This window comes from Acomys russatus, chromosome 8 (assembly GCF_903995435.1).
Source record: "Acomys russatus chromosome 8, mAcoRus1.1, whole genome shotgun sequence".
In the NCBI taxonomy this organism is placed as follows: domain Eukaryota; kingdom Metazoa; phylum Chordata; class Mammalia; order Rodentia; family Muridae; genus Acomys; species Acomys russatus.
The window spans coordinates 38,452,340-38,469,597 of NC_067144.1; the positions used below are offsets into that span (position 1 = coordinate 38,452,340).

Genomic DNA, 17,258 nt, shown 5'->3' on the forward strand with positions numbered 1-17,258 from the left:
GCCTCCAAGAGAACGATGCCAACTGTAGATATCTACAAAATTTACATCCTCACAAAGCTTTGATAACACAGACTAGATCAGCTTCCAGCTTCGGATGAGTGTGTGCCAGGGAATTTCAGAAAATAGCTGGAGATATTTTTGTGTTTCAGATTGAGAATGTTGCTGGGCAATGGTGGTACACACCTTTAATCCCAGTACTTGGAAGGCAGAGGCAGGTAGATCTCTGAATTTAAGGCAAGCTTGGTCTCCAGAGTAAGTCCTGGACAGCCAAGGCTACACAGAGAAACCCTGTCTCAGAAACAGAACAAAACAAAAACAAAAAGAAAAAACAAACAAACAAATAAATAAAATAAGAATTTTTCTGGGGGACTGAAATTCTGATTTAGGAGTGTTATTTAAGAAAACACATAAGTTTTAGAAAGATTTCCAAAAGTTGAATGAGAATTTAAAAAATCTATTTTTACATCAAATTCCCAGAGACTGAATGAGATGATATGTAACATGTGTCTCAAATAAAATCCACTGATTGTCCTTTTGTTTTGCCACAAACTTTTTCAAGTAAATTACTATCCTATTTCTCTTACTTGTGGGTTTCAAAAATTTCAGTGTCACAACCTGTTACATTTTGTACCATTTGTAATAATGGAAAATCCCTATTGACATCTTAAAAAATTAACTGTACTTGAATAAAAGTTGAGAAATCTTTACAGGCCCATGTATATCTTGCAGAAACTTTAAATTGAGTGATGAGATTTATCCACGTATTCTATTGTGATTCTGTGGTTCCTGTACTAATTCCCTTGACGGCTGTTGGCCATTATCCCATGAGGGCAGGAGAAGCAGAGGCAGGGTGCAGGGCTTGGAAGGCTGTGAGCATGACAGAATAACATCTGGGACCAGCTGCAAGGAAGGAGGCAGATCCACTTTATTCCAGTGGTGAGGGGGATATATAGGGAAAGGGAAACAGCCAGGAGGTGCTCTGATAGGTGCTCACAGTGCACTTCATTTGCATTAAACAGCATGCATGGTCCTATCAGCTGGGCAAGGGCACATTACCTAATTATCATATCAGCAGGGAGGGAGAGCATTCTGGAGGAAGCTGAGTCAGAGGCTATTTCTACAATAATCCAGGCATTTAGGTCATGGACATCCTCCAGATAAGGACAGGCAGAGAATACGAAGCCCCACTGGGGAAATGGAGTCCTCTATCTTGTACTGAGCCCAGAAAGCTACCCGGTCATGGAGGCTGCAACCTTCAGTAGAAGGGCCCTTCAACATCTCCTCCCGTTTTGTTTTATAATGGAGAAGTGTCATCATGAGCCATGATAAGCTTTTCATCTGAGTCAGAGAGACTAAGGGCTTGGTAGTATACCATGACTTGGCTGATAGTGAGTTTAGCAATGGCAGTGACTTGCCACCCAAGGAATTCTATGAGGTTTGAGGCAAGCATCAAAATGAACCATAACATAATGTTATGGCTAGTAGGAGGTAGGAGCTAGGGATACAAGGGTTATTGAATCAACTTAATTGTTTAGTGGGTTGAGATCTCAAGAGCAAGCCTATATAGAGTTTTTGAGGTTATTAATATTGGTTGGTTTATAAAAAAGCAACATTCTTTTTCAGTACCATCTAAGTCCCCATGATTAGCAATTATTAAGACTAGTATTCTTCTGTTTTGGAGCAGTCCTGGCAAAATATTTCATCTGTTGCCAGAGGGATTTAGGGCTGTCAGTCTGTGGATGCCATTCCCTGGTGAAGTTTGTCTCAGAGATCTCTAGTCAGATGGCATGTCTGGACCATGGCTGCTATCATGGTCCTGGTAGATCTGAGGGAGATGGCAGGTCCAGGGAAGACTATCTCTCATCTTTGGTTTGTGGTAGCTTTCTCTTCCTCATAGAGATAGATCTGTGGAAGGAGTGCAGAACCATGGCAGGTGTTTCTAAGTAGGAGGTTAATTTCCTTTACACCATAGAGAAAAAAAGGTTAATACATAAATTAATCTGGTAACAGTTTGATTGACAGCACATTGGTCATCCATTGGCATAGGCCTAGAGAAAAGCAGGGTAGATATTTGATTGAAAAGTGGAGTGTCTGACAGGTGAGAACTGGTAAAACAAACAAACAAACAAAAAACATTTTTGTGTGGTGCCAGGGTGCTTGAGTCAGCAAAAGTCTATTGCTACACGTGTAGAAGAAATAGGCATTAGAAAGGAAGTCAGAAACTTGGTTGTCAGCAACTGGTTTCATGTGATGATGGCTGTGATTAGAACTTGTCTTTCATGGGAAAAGCACTGTAATGTGTTAGAACATGTATGTGATATGAGCCGCAGGCACAATGTAGGGTTTCCTTGAACTCCTGTGTACCAGTGCTCAAGGAGCATGTTTTCTTTAAATTATTTTTTTTGTAAAATAATATGATCATTTTTGTGGGGCTTCTGTCAGCTTTGGCAGGAAAAGCAAACATTATCTTGTACTCTACAGACAACATGGCTAATGGGCATGGAAGCAGCTAGCAGACAGTTTGTCAAGGCCACGTTAGGCCTTCTTTCTCAAGGGTCTATAGGTTGGCCATATTACAGACCCTTAAGCTATTTCCAGGGTCAGGCCCAGCAGCACAGGACAAGAAATAGTGAGGAAGAATGCTTTGAAGGACTGTTCCAGCCCCGCCAGGCCTTCTGTCTGCAGGTGTGAGTCTCTTAGAGGGCTGGAGGGTGTGGAATCTACAAGTTGAAGAAAGTTAGCCCGGGGTGGGGTGGGGGTTGGGGAGGGGGTAAGGGGGTAGGGGGTGTTAGAGGGGTGGGGAGGGGCTGCTAGGACCTTGGGAGGCAAAGCTTGCTGCCCCCTGGCCTGAGAAAGGATAGTTTCTTCATTTCTGCTGTTGTTGGCTGGTTTTTTTTTTTTTTGAGGGGGGGTATGCTTGTTTATTTTATTTTTTCTTAAGATTGTAGCTTTGTTGGCAGGGAGGGGAGGGACCAGGGGAAGCCAAGTCTACCTTTGTAATGAAGTTCTGTAGAGAGAAGGGTTGTTGGGTGGGTGGGGGGGGGGGGTTGGAGAAGAGATACATGGTGACTTTTAAAGTTCCTGAGGTTTGATAACTAAGAAAGAAAAGACTTTGGGTTTGGAGAAGTACTTTCAGAGATGGTGAAAGTTCTGTTCTGAGGCAAGCTTAATTTTTCTAGGGCATTCACCTCAGAGATAAGACGCCCTAATAAGCACAGCTTGGAAAGCAAACAAAGGAAATCACCCCCACCACCACCACCACCAGGTTCTCAGGACAGGATAATCAGGCAAAGGAACGCCACCACCCTTTTTCTTAGGGGGTTAGAGGCAGCAATGTGCATAAGCTTGTAAAATAAAGAAAGACAATGGCCAGTCCTCAGGAGAGGAAGGTCAGGCAAGGCAGTACTGCTACCCTGGTTTTAGGGGGTACACCCTAACTCCTGGCACAGGAGCCAGCTGAAGGTCTTCTCTTCTGTCAGGGCTCTTGGCCACCAGCCCCCCCCCTCCCCCGAGGGCAGGAGGAGCAGAGGTAGGACATAGGGCTCAGAAGGTCCTGAGCATGACAGAATGACACCCCGGACTAGCTGCAAGGAGGAAGATCCACTTTATTCCAGGGTGAGGGGAATATACAGGAAACTTGAAGCAGCCAGGAGGTGCTCTGATAGGTGCTCACAGTGCACTTCATTTGCATTAAACAGCATGGTCCTATCAGCTGGGCAGGGCACATTACCTAATTATCATATGGGCAGGGAGGGGAGAGCATTCTGCAGGAAGCGGAGTCAGAGGCTACTTCTACAATAATCCAGGCATTTAGCTCATGGACATCCTCCAGATAAGGACAGGCAGGGAGTACGTAACTCCACCGGGGAAAGGGAGTCCTCCATCTTGCCCTGAGCCCAGAAATCTCATGACTAGGTAGTCATGGAGGCTGCAACCTTCCACAGCAGGGCCCTTCAATACCAATTAAGAACTTAAAGGATTTCTAGGGTTAACAGGGAATATTTCTGAAGTCTGTCTTCTAGTCATACTAGCCCTTGAGAGAAATGTACAGTAAAGCTGACTGTCTGGCAGGAAGAGATGTGTGTAGATTATTTTCCTGTTGTTGAAACTGTTGCCTCAGTAGTTAGTTAAAAGCACTTATTGTTATGTACAGAGGACTCTGGTTCGATTTCCAACACCCACATGGTGGCTCACAACCACCTGTACCTCCAGTTCCTTTTCAGACGTTAGTGGGCACCAGGCAGACACATAGTACACATACATACACACAGGCAAAATGCTCGTACACATAAAAAAATAAAATAAACCTTTAATAAATGTTACGACCGATTATGTTTACAATAAGGTAATTTTGGACACTGTACTATGAGGAAATAAATTCTTTTTCTTATTTCAGCTAAGAATGAAACACTGGCATTACCAGCAGAATCTAAAACACCAGAGGTTGAAAAAGCGGCACCACAGCCAGTAACAGGTAACGAGATATTTTGGGTGCAAACTGAGAAAAAGAAGCAGCATTGTTTCAAATAGTGAATGTGCTAGCCAGACACAATGGTGCATACCTGTAATCCCAGTACTCGGGGAGGCAGAGGCAGGCAGAGTTCTATGAATTCGAGGCCTGCCTGGTGTACAAAGGGAGTCCAGAACAGCCAAAGCTACACAGAAAAACCCTGTCTCAAAACAACAACAACAACAACAAACCAAAAACAAAACAAAACCAAAGCAAACAAACAATCCTAAATACCAAGCAAACAAACAATCCAAAATACCAAACAAACAAACAAAGAACAGTGCGTGAGCTACAATTCGAATTGTTTTAAAGCAGAGAACAAAAAGGAAATTCATGTTGATCCTAAGCATAGAACAATAAGAGATTCTAGAGCTTTAAGCTTGAAAAAAGAACAAATGACAATTGCGCGACTGGATGATGAACATGAAAATAAACGTGGAAGATGTGTTCTTGGCTATGAGTGAAGGTACTCTTAGAGCTGAAGGAGTTTTACTCTAAGGATAGCACAAGGGGTCATGGCCTGTCCTTTTGTATGACCACTACAGGCTATTTTTCATTGCCCAGTTCCCTTCACATATGGTCAACATAACAGAGTGTCTTATACCCCTCATAAATCCATAATGCTGGCTATGAAGATACATTGAAATAGTTTAGAAAAAAAATGTCCCTGCAAATTAGTATCCCTAATATAGAGGATCTGTAGTCCGGTTAAAAACAAAAACTAAAGCAAACCTTTACACACGTGTAAGCAGTGTCCCCACGGTTTGTCATTGTTACTACCAAACATTCAACATCTGTTCTCCAAGTAAATCTACCCAGCCTAATTCTCTGGGGAGAATTCAGTCTCAGGAATACTGAGTTTTTTGCCAGAGTGATGCCACCTTATCCAGGATTTGATAAAACCAACAACTGCCAAACACCCCCTCACTCCCTCCAGCTCACCATTAGTTAAAGAGCTCTCATTAAAAGTGAACTTTTTAACTCATGAAATTGTTATAACTTGGGATATTTCTGGCATTCCATTTGTACTAGATTTAGGGGCTTACATTTGGTGAAGAAAAGATGAGGTTGGTGTGGCAACGCAATAACTTGAAGAAGCAGATGTAGCTCTAATGTATCCGACAGGGCGAGTGTGATCTGGCCTTAAGAAGAAATGGGTCTTGATAAGATGAAATAGAAACTCTTGGAGCTTCTAGAAGCATCCACCTGGTTGATATTCCAAGGTGACTTTTTTCTCTAACTTTGATGTGATCGGTTAATACAGAGAAAAGTACAGGCATGACCAGCGAGCGGGTAAACGAGTCCATTTCTGTGTCAAACGTTCTGCCCAGCTTTCCAAGTTACGCTTTCTTCTCTTGGCACAGTGTCTGATGCGAGTCCACAGATTTCCCAACTTTCTGCCAAGCTCTTCTCAGAATTTTCCACTTCAGAAATACTTGGGCAATCCCCACTGCTTATTATTCAGTATTGTTTACTATGTGTTCCTCGCTGCAAAATTCTAGGGTTTTGTAGAATTTTTAAATCTCAGTAATCACAGTTATTATTGCCCCAAATCTTCTAACCCAACGTCTTTATTACATTTAATGGAGCAGCTGAGACAACCCGAGCTAGGATTGAACACTTGAATAGTGTTCACGGTTTCAGCCTGGGCGCGGGCTCTGCTGGTTATTTGTGGGGACTGGAGGAGATGTAGCAATGTGATAGTTGCTTTAACACTGGATCTCCCCTGCTCCCCGCCCCATTTGTTGATTTCCTTCTGTCTCAGTGAGCCTCCTTACCACAGATACCACACTAAGCTGTGGAGATAAAGAGGAAGATAAAACATTCAGATCGCTCTGAAAGGTGGTTTCATGGAGAAGAGTTGGGTGTGCTGCTGCGGGACACTTAGAAAGTAAGCCAACCTGAAAAGGATGGATCAGGGAGGAGAGGCAGCCAGCCAGACAGCCAGGACAAGTAGCTTGCCTCACCCTAGGAACTGGAGAAGACATAGGCTGCCAAGGTGTGTCAAGCCTGGGCTGCTTTCGCTTTATTATCTCTTAGCTCATAAAATTGTTCTGTGTTTTACTTTTCAGTGACTCCGGAAACAGTTTTAAGGAGCACTAAGCCCACACTGTCTAGCACCTTAGACACTGCAGAAACAGCACTGGGTAATACTAAAAAAACGTGTCCCCTCTGCCCCTTTAAAACAACAGCACAGCAGTAATGACATGCTCCCAGCATTCACAGGTTTAAAAGCTGCTTTATCCTGCCATACCCCCATCCTTCTCTTTCTTTGTTCTTTTCTTTTCCTGAGAATTAACCCTCCTGTTTCTCAGACAAGTTCTATTGAGGCCTTAGCACCATGCCTTGGCCCCAGTAACCAACCAGACAGGCGTGTGTGTGTGTGTGTGTGTGTGTGTGTATGTGTGTGTGTGTGTGTGTGTGTGTGTGTGTGTGCTACACACTAACTGCGTGCCCCCTTTTGATGCTTCCTGTGGGTGGGGCGGACAAAACTACAGCATTTCAGTTTCTGGAGATGATGGAAATCTTGACTCTCTCTGGAATTTATGCCCAGATCAGCTTTGGGAAGTCATGTGCCAACTAAATTTGGGAGGAACCACCAAGAGACATGCTATGTAGTGAGATGTTCAGTTGCTCCTGTTGACTGCTGTTTTTAGCTGGGTTTTACCCAAAAGATTTTTTGTTTCTTATTCTCTTCCCTTGAAGAAAAGGAACAATATCTGTGTCCTTGTGCATGTGTTACAGTGACCTGACAGACACCTTCCATTTGACAACTATGTGGCTTTTCCAGGGACAGCCAGCTCTTTCCATGAAAGGCATGGACTGCCCATTGCACACTGCTAGTCTGTTGTGAAGCAGTCTGTGCCTGGTCATCCTTAAGATAAACCATCATGTTGCTAACTGTGCTCTTTATTGTAGTTTTCAGGGAGAAGACCGCAGAGACAGCACACTCTGCCCTAATTCCTGAGTTGGAATTGCCCATGAGCACTCTAGGTAAAAGTCTTCAAACACTACAGTGTCAATGAATACTACCTTGGCAGTATAATGCATGGCTAATAGAGATCGTTGGAGGTGACTTCAGCCAAATAAATCTCCTTAGAAGAAAAGAGTGACAAATAATACAGAACAATGGACCCAACAACCAAAAACCTAACTGTGATTTTTAAGCAGCATTCATAATTTAGGACCCTGAAGAGGCCTTTCCTGTGCCAAAGCCACCAGTAGGTTTTCTTGGTGGTACTGATGTTATTTATTTTCTTCTTTTCACTCAGGATCCCATGAGACTGAACAAATTAAATATCTTCTAGGGTTTTTTTTTAATTTACTTCTAGCTTTACCTTTACAGATAAGACATATTAGATTATCTATAGATTCCTTAGGACTCTTAGAATTTTTCTATGAATGAGGTATCAAAATAGAGGAGCATATACATAGAGTTGTATAGTTGCCTTATGAATTGTAAAGCCCCCATGTAGATGCTTTCTAACCCAATGTGTTTAATGCTTTGTTTGAATTAAAGTGAAATATACCTAAGAACACAGAAATGAACATATATGGAAAACTTGAGAAAACTAGTAACTGCAGACAAAAAAAAAAAAAAAAAAAAAAAAGAGTGAATGCCTCATTTGGTGACTTGATTATAAAATGCAAGAAAGGGACTTGTACCCTGGGCATGGTAGCCCACACTGTATTAACTGAGCATAAAAAATCACAGTCGGGGAACAGCATCAAGTCCAAGACAGCCCAGGCACACGATGTCTCAAACAACAATTATCAAACAACAACAGCTTGTGTTTGTTGTTTTGGTAACTTTGACAAGTTCAACCCCCTTTTTGTTGTATTACATGCGCCTGCACTAACCATCCTGTGTATCTTATTCTAGCTCCAAAAAGGTTCCCAGAGTTTCCGGAGGCAAGAACAGCCCTCCCTTCGGAGAAACCTGGGGATGTCTTGGGTAAATAGAAGTCCTTTGTATTTGATGCTGTGGATATTCATGGTGGGCTGAGGGTGTAGCTTAGTGACAGGATGCCTGCCTGGCGCGTGTGCAGGGAGTGGGGGGTGGGGGACGGTAGCTGGCGGGCTGGGATTGGTCACTAGCATCACATAAGGTGAACACAGCGTGTTCCATTCTGTAGAGCACATCACACAGTTCTTTCTCTGTGAAGCTAAATGCACAATGCCCTTGGTTGGCCAAGGGACATCAGTAGTTGGTTGGTTACAAAAGAAAATAAAAGTATTTGATTAGATTTCCTACAGCTCCATTAAAAGTGACACCGGTTACTTCTACACAATCCTGCCGGATATTGGCTGTCTGGATGAGTGCACATTGACTACTAAGTATACGATGGCTCTTGAGTGGATCCATATGAACTTTCCGGGGCAGTCTTTTCTCACCACTTACCTATTACAGCAGTCTATGTCTGTCGTAAAACATGCAGCACCTTCTGATTCTCTCCAATATAGCATCAAGTGAAGAGCCGTGGGTGGCACCTGGAGCTGAGACATCTGAAGACTCCAGAGTTGGACAGCCTCAAACCGGTAACTGCGTTTTAAAAAGGGGAGGGGCAGGGGCTGGGCAGTGGTGGCGCACGCCTTTAATCCCAGCACTCGGGAGGCAGAGGCAGGTGGATCGCTGTGAGTTCAAGGCCAGCCTGGTCTACAAAGCGAGGCCAGGACAGCCAAGGCTACACAGAGAAACCCTGTCTAAAAAAAAAGAAGAAGAAGAATTAACATCATCTACCTTCACTTATGTAGGCTCTATTACTAATAATTAATGTTCTTTATGGAAAATAGTGATGTTTCTCTTGTTTCTGCTAATGTGCAAGAAGTCATCTTTCTAAGCTCTAGTTTAAATATTCCATGGGACCATCCCAACTTAAACTTCCAACTAAAACTTAAAACAGGCTATTTGTGACCACACTAGTTTGTGCACTCAGGATTTGACATGTTTGTATTCTTCAGTAGTTGATATGTTTGTGCTTCCCCCCACTTGAGCCTTTCTTACTTTGTAATTTGTGGTATTATATTTGTACAAGCACTAAGCCATGCCCTATGTATGTAGTTTTAGTACATAGCATTAATTCCCAATTACTTGAGTAGCTCCCCTCGTTTAATTGTTAAAAAACATGGAAAACACAGGATCCAAGGAACTGGAAATCTCTTAGAAGATGCTAGAAAGCAATAGTTTTTTGTCTCATGTGCAATCAGTGGAAGAGGCCAGGGAAGTGAATCGGATGGTCGCCTCTCTTGGTTGAATACACTCAGGAAGTGAGTGCGTCCGTGAGTGAGGATCCTCACACCCTTTCCCTAGATGGCAAGATGACCAGAATGGCCACAGAGCTGTGGCTGTCCAGAATCACAGTCTGTCTGCATCACCTGAAATGTGGGGAGGGTAGAGTTGGCTGTGGTTTCGCCTGTTTTCTATGTGAGCACAGAATAATTGTGATTTTTTTTTCCTTAATATATTTTCATGGTAGAACAGTCTCATTTAGTCTTAGCATCCTTTGGAATTGTTGGCATTCAGCAGGGAAAGCCATGGGCCAACTCCAGGATGGCCAGGGCCGCTCAGCTAGTCATTACATGTGATATATTGTTTCTTTTTATAAAATTTATTTTGTTTTGGAATTAGCTGGAAATTTCGCCACCTTTACATTCTGTATCAAAACTGTGAAATGAGTGTTTTCATTAAAGACTTCTATACCAGTTTTTGAGATATAAAGGACAATTGAGAATTCTAGCTTGCTTGGTTATGGAAACTCTTGAGTTATTTCAATAGTTTTTGGCAATGAAGAAAGAGGATATTTGAGGTTTGGCGCACTGTGAGGAATATGAGATACATAGTCACTTAATATACTCTTCCCCAGTCTCAGTCTGCTTGCTCCAATTGTTCCCTAGTTCTGTGTGCTGTGATTTTATTATGTGGAATTGCATAATGTATAGCCTTCTGTAAAGTATGCTAATGAGGGCTGATTGAGCTTGATTTCCTTGGCAAATCTAATTTTCCATAAAGTATATAAAGGAAATCATAAAAAAATGTGCTCTATAATCGAATACCAGGATGTAAAATTACTTATAAATTCTGTGTTTAAAGGAAACTGGCCAGATCTTAGAAATACTTAAGGGATTGTGACAGTTACTCAGGCTGAATTCTGTCCCTCTGGCTAGTCTTGTGTTTTATTGGACATTGGCCAGTCTGCTATAATCCCGATGTTATAATAGTTGGAATTCTAGAAAAGCTCCCAGTACCTTCTGCCACCTGATAGACTATGCTTCTGTGTCCATGTGACCCACATGCTGTTGGATCCTTTCTCCCTTCGAAGTTCATAATTTCTACATCAGTTTTTCCCCCTATGAAACTCAAAGGCATATGGACCCAATGTCATACGCACATTACTGAAGTCTTTCAGCAATTAGTTCCTTTTTTTTTTTTTAAGATTTATTTATTACATATACAGTGCTCTGCATGTACACTTACACACCAGAAGAGGGCACCAGATCTCACGATAGATTATGAGCCACCATGTGGTTGCTGGGAATTGAACTCAGGACCTCTGGAAGAGAAGACAGTCTTCTTAACCTCTGAGCCATCTCTCCAGCCCCCAATTAGTTCCTTTTATAGTAAGGTGGCATGAGGGACTTACCTCTGGGATAGGTAGACAAGCAATGGTCACACCTACCAGCTTCTTTCGCATTCACTCCAGTTAGCCAGTCCAATTGAAAAGTGAAACTACGCCATGAAGCTTGCTTTGGAGTTTTGGGGAGCAGGGTTTCACAACAGAGACATACATGTTCATCTCTGTTCAGTGAGTGTGGTAACCTGAATTACTCTGTAACTGTGCTCTGAGGACTTGCGTAGGTTTTATCAATAAAATGATGTCCAGGTCAAGTTTCTGAGCTGTCTATAGGCAACAGAGCTGGAAAATCAGCGTAAATCCCCAGAGGTGGGCATGTGCGTGATGCCTAACATCCTAACATGCTTTAGGAGATGGAGGATATGGCCATGAACTTCCTGTTTCTGGCTTGATAGTGCCACCAATGTTAAACCTCCTTAATTTACTTTAACAGTCCATAAAAGACTACTATTTAGTACCATGAAGGTTCAGAAGCAAAGGAAGAAAATGGTCATACACTCAGAATAATTCAATTCATTTGATTTTAGTATTAGAAAACCCTTCTATCTGTCCTTTCCCAACGTGTCCAAACAACTGAACCCAACCAACCCACCCCAGTACATCAAGACTCATCACAACTTATTCCTCTAGTAAAATTATGTCTTTTAAAGCCACAAGTAGTCTTATAGTGGTTTAGCTTGACAGACTGTCAGGGTGGAGGGCGATCAGTTTTAAAAGTTTCATTACACTCCATTTCGGAACTTTCTCTAGGAGGTCAGCCCTCGCCGCTTTTGTGTTGAATTCTTTTGGTGCTTTGTAGAATTAGAGCAACTTGTGTCATATGGCTAGGTTCTGCGAACTAAACAGTTTATCTTGTAGAAGGAGGGGTGTATTAGTTGGAACATTTATATCACGTGATTCACTCAGAGTTGTTGAGAAGAGATAAACTCTGTACTGGGACCTCGACGCCTTCCCTGTGTGCTGCTGATTAGCCCAGCTCTGGCTCACCTGTCCAGACTGAACCCTAGGGAGGACAAAAGGGAGGACCAAGTGGTGGTGTTGATGCTCCAAGGGAGGGAGAATAAACTGAAGCATAGCAGATGCCTTACCGGTTCCCTGGGGCCTCTTAGAGGCTTATGGGCCCAACCTTTCATTTTGCCTCACACACTTCAAATCCAAGAAGAGAAGTATTTTAATTTTCCATTGACTGACAGAGGTGTTATTTGTGTGTTTAAATAGTACAGAGAATCCGGGTTGCTTTCCTGGCTGGGTGCTGGGTTCTCTCATCACTCCTTCATATGGCTGCTAGAATTCTCTTTCTGTGGCCGTGCAAACCAGCGGCGAGTGTGGGTAGTAGATATTTAGGTGCGCACATTTTTATATTACTAAATGGTTAAGGGGCATGTTTGTCTCCCAGCCCCTGCATCTAAGGCAGAAAGTCATTACTCTTTTGAAGACCTTAACCCATCTTCCAAACTAAATAGTGTGTTAAAGTGGGCATTTTTGCAGATGAATTCTACTTGGATCTGCTGTGTACCAAGTTCAAGAGTACATAAACCTTGCAAAACAAAATAGCTATGACAGAATTTCTCCCTAATACGATCTTTAAAAACATGTGTTTATTCACTTTGCATCCTGATCCTAGACCCCTCCCTCCTCTCCTCCCAGTCTCTCTCTCTCTCCCTCTCTCTCTCTCTCTCTCTCACACACACACACACACACACACACACACACCTCCCCCCATCCTCCCTTCTCCTCCTTCTCAGAGAGGGGGGAGGTCCCCCATGAGTACCAACCCACCCTGGCACATTAAGCCACTGCAGAACTAGGCACTTCCTCTCCCACTGAGGCCAGAAAAGGCAGCTCAGTTAGGGGAACAGAATCCAAAGGGAATCATAGAATTAGAGAAGGTTCCCTCCCCCCGACTCCAGTTTGTGGGGGAGCCACATGAAGACTAAGCTGTGCATCTGCTACGTATGTGCAGGGGCCCAGGACCAGACCATGTATGTTCTTTGGTTGGTGGTTCAGTCCCTATGAGCCCCCATGGGCCCAGGTTAGTTGACTCTGTAGGTTTTCTTGTGGAGTCCTCTGCCTCTCTCATTCATCCCACCAGCTCTCCCATAGGACTCCCTGAGCTCTGTCTAATGTTTGGCCATGGGTCTCTGCTTCTGTTTGTATCAGCTGCTGGGTGAAGCCTCTCAGAAAAGTTATGCTAGACTCCTGTCGCAAGCATAGCAGAGTAACATTAATAGTGTCAGGGATTGGTCCTCTCCCATGGGATGGGAATCAAGTAGGGCCAGTCTTTGACCATTCCCTCAATAATTGCTCCATCTTTGTCTCTGTATATCTTTTAGGCAGGACAAATTTTGGCTTGAAGGCTTTGTGTGTGGGTTGATGTCTTTATCCCTCCGCTGGCAGTCCTACCTAGCTACAGGAAGTAGCCACTTCAGGCTTCATGTCCCCTGCTGCTAGGAGTCTCTCTAGGGTGACATCTCCCCTTACCTTACTTCCCCTTTCTCCCTACTCCTACTCCCCAGTCCTACTCCCCTCCATATCCCCTCTCCTACCCTGTCCCCTTCCTTCATTCATCTTCAATGCCTATTTTATTTCCCCTTCGGAGTGAGATTCAAGCATATTCCCTTGGGTCCTCCTTGTCACTTAGCTTCTTTGGGTATTTTGGATCGTAGTATGGTTAGCCTGTACTTTATGGCTGATATCCATTTATAAGTGAGTCCACGCCTTGCATGCCTTTTGGGGTTTGGGTTGCCTTACTCAGGATATTTTCTAGTTCCATCATTTTCCTGCAAATTTCAAAATGTCCTTATTTTTAATAGCTGAGTAGCAATCCATTGTGTAAACATACGTTTTCTTTTTCCATTCATTGGTTGAGGAACATCTAGGTTGTTTCCAGTTTCTGGCTATTATGAATAAGGTCTTTCATCCATCAAATTATGTTTAATAAGAAAAATCTTTCATATGGCTATTGATATTCAAGAAATCCAAGCAAAAAGAAATCATTGCTTTTTTGAAGTCTTTGTATAACTATCACATGACTCTACAGAGCATTTTATATGGGTATTTGCATATATTTAATTTTTCAAAGTGAAAACATATAAGAAATAAAACATGATTAACAAATGGTCTTACAAGTGTGTATATTTTTCTGGAAATGCTGAAAGTAAAACTTTGTGTAATGACAATTACTTTGTGATTTTTTTTTTTTTTTAGTTCATCATTTTGCTTTTATAGCTTTGAATGGCACTACCCATTTTGGATATATCTTTTAACTTTGGTCTCACATAGGCTCTATGAATTAAAGATTAGAGCTACTCTCTATTTACAAGTAGCATTAGTGTTGTATCCACTAAAGATGGTGATACACACCAAGGCATGGTGGCATGCAGACTGTCTAAAAAACAGTAGCACTCAACCCCAGCTTTTGGGGCTGTTCATCAATTTTATACCTAGAATAGTGTGTTTAAAACAGGCCAAACAATTTAGTGAAATCTATTCAGGCTTAAATCCAAAGTGTTGTTAAAAAGCTTTTATATGTCAAAGATTTTGTAAAGAAATCAAGAACTCATGGTGATTTTAAGAGAGTTCTTTAGAGAATTCCATTTCAGTGCTGCCCTCTTCTCTGATGTCTGTAACTTCAGAGTCAAAAGATTTTGACTCAATGTAGCAAGTTAAGTTGGTGATTGCTTCTCGAAGTTGTCCAAACAGCACAAGACTTCTCGTAAGAAGGGTTTTTGTTTGTTTGTTTTAAGCTTCTTTTCCTTTCTCAAAAAGTATCGAAATAGAAATATAGGGACCAACTAGGCTGACGAGTGTGTTATTTGAATCCCAAGTATGTTGAAGAACTAATGGGAACATATGAACATGAACAGTAATTGCTGGAGGATGGCAAAGTGTTCTATTTCCAGTTAGTGCCTGTAATAATGATAGAGGGAAGGGGTCGGCCTGGCTTAGAACTTTGAAGTATAAATATGGGAAGTAGGGTTAATTAATAAATACCATTTGGAAGAAAAATACAGACTAAAGAAAAATTGATCTAACATTACTTGACAGAAAGGAGATTTGGGAGTTAACATAAAGACAGCAATGGCCTTTTTTTCAGAGGCATGAATATAAAGTCAAAATTAATTCATAATTTCACAAGGTGAGAGGATTACATAAAAGTTGATGATATTTCCTAACTTCCCCAATTGTGGAGAGAGCGGATACTGACAGATCCTTGTCTTGAACTTTAATCTAGGCCAAGGATTAGAAACTGGTAGCATTTTTGCTCTTTAAAAAAAAATTGGGCATTCCTATCTGACCCTTTAAACTCACAACTAGGCAAAACAAAAAACAAAACACAAAACACAAAACAACAACAACAACAAAAAAAAAAACCTCACAACTAGGCTAACTTTATATTTACATTTTGGATCCCACTGTAATAAGATCCTCTCAGTATGTGCCTAATTGACTACAGCATGTTTGAGGACTTTGTAGATTTGCCTTCCCAAGTGACACACATCGGCCTCCTCTTAAGGGACAATATGAGCTGTTCTATTCTTTGAGGCTCTGTCTCACCAAACAGTACCACCCTTCAGCTTCACTAGCACTGGTTCTATGTCATTAAATTGTCATAGAATAATTAACCCAATGAATAAATCCTTCTGTGTGCTACCTCCTTTTTATTTTGTTATTTTTTCTTTTTAAAAATTTTTTTATTAATTTATTCTTGTTACATTGTTATTTTTTTCTATAAGCCAATTTGAATGCCCCAAATAAGCAGTGTTTACCTCTTGTTTCTGCTTTCTCTGCCTCTTAACCTTCACAGTGACAATTCTTTGAATGAAGAGAAGATTTAAGTACTGTTTTTACTTGTAAGTTCTCTATGTGAGCAAGAAATTTATCACTATGCTAAAATAGTTGCATTTGAATGCATTCCATTTTCTTCCTTTATACATAGTGTACATTCTACCTTCAAATCTACCTTGTAGAAGAGATCATGGATGACTCTGTGGAGGAACATAAAAAGTTGCCTCTAAATAAAATCAAGACAAGTGGTGCCAAGCATGTCCTAGTCTTAGTCTTGTTGTCCCTACCCTTGTTATTAGGGTGACAACTGCACTAAGTCAATAATGCCCCATGTGACCACTGGCAATTGTCTTTACTGCTATAAACCTCGACCTCATAGTCTAGAAAATCTACAAAGTGGTGGTAGTGCCTACCTCACCTGTATCTCAGGCCTGGTAACAAGGGTAAAGAAGTTAATACATGAGAAAGTGTGAACTTTCAAGTACCATTTGCTCCTTAGGTACCGTGCCAGCAACATCTACTAAGCAGAAAGATGAAGCAATAGAGTCTACAAATAGTACCTTCTGTTTCAGTGTGCCTTCTCTGTCCTTCCTTAGAAACCTCTGCCCTAGTTGCCATATGACTATGAGATTTGTAATTATGCTTGTTGACGTTCTTTGATTTAGAGCTGGCATGAGTTCATAATAAACATATGGCACCATTTTCAAGGTACTCTGGGGTCCAGGGCCATGGCATGGTATGTAAAGTCTTGCAGTTAAGATAGTAGTGGTGACTGTCAACTCAGTATTGAGGATGCCAAGAGCTCCAGCATTTAGTAAATGTGTGAAACTATGCTTCAGCCACCACTGAAATGTGTCAGGAAATCATGCACAATATAGCAACATTAACATATCTCTTGTTTTACCTTCTTATTTTAAGCAACTTATGATGTTATCTCAAGCTCAACAACTTCAGATGAGACTGAAATAGAGTCCCATACAGGTATACCCAACCTTTCAATGATGTCTTTGAATCCTAGGTGTTCTTATACCTAGTGGTTGCTTTTAGGTTTTGCAAAATGAAGAAGTGTGTTCCCCTAGAGTCACATAGCAAGTTGTAGCTATTTCCATCTGTGTCGAGGAGACAGTTTCTGTCCATACTTCCTGTTGTGGAGTTATTTCTTAATTTTTATCAGTAAATAAACTGTCACCCAAGGGGAGGGTACAGATAGGCAAGACCACCACTAGGGGAAAATACTGTAATGGCATCTTCCTATTTTGTCCTGAATCATCCTAAAAATATTTTGTATTCCTACAGCATATTATGTAGGGTGCTAATTCTCAAATGGG

General features: G+C 41.7%; 1 protein-coding gene across 1 annotated transcript in view; it reads left to right on the forward strand.

The window, feature by feature from the left end:
• Window positions 1-17,258, forward strand: part of Abi3bp (ABI family member 3 binding protein) — a 205,739-nt gene that overhangs the window by 102,200 nt on the left and 86,281 nt on the right. The window contains 6 exon segments of the mRNA XM_051150061.1: window positions 4,397-4,474; window positions 6,583-6,657; window positions 7,430-7,504; window positions 8,394-8,465; window positions 8,975-9,049; window positions 16,849-16,911. Coding sequence (XP_051006018.1) covers window positions 4,397-4,474; window positions 6,583-6,657; window positions 7,430-7,504; window positions 8,394-8,465; window positions 8,975-9,049; window positions 16,849-16,911 — 438 coding nt within the window.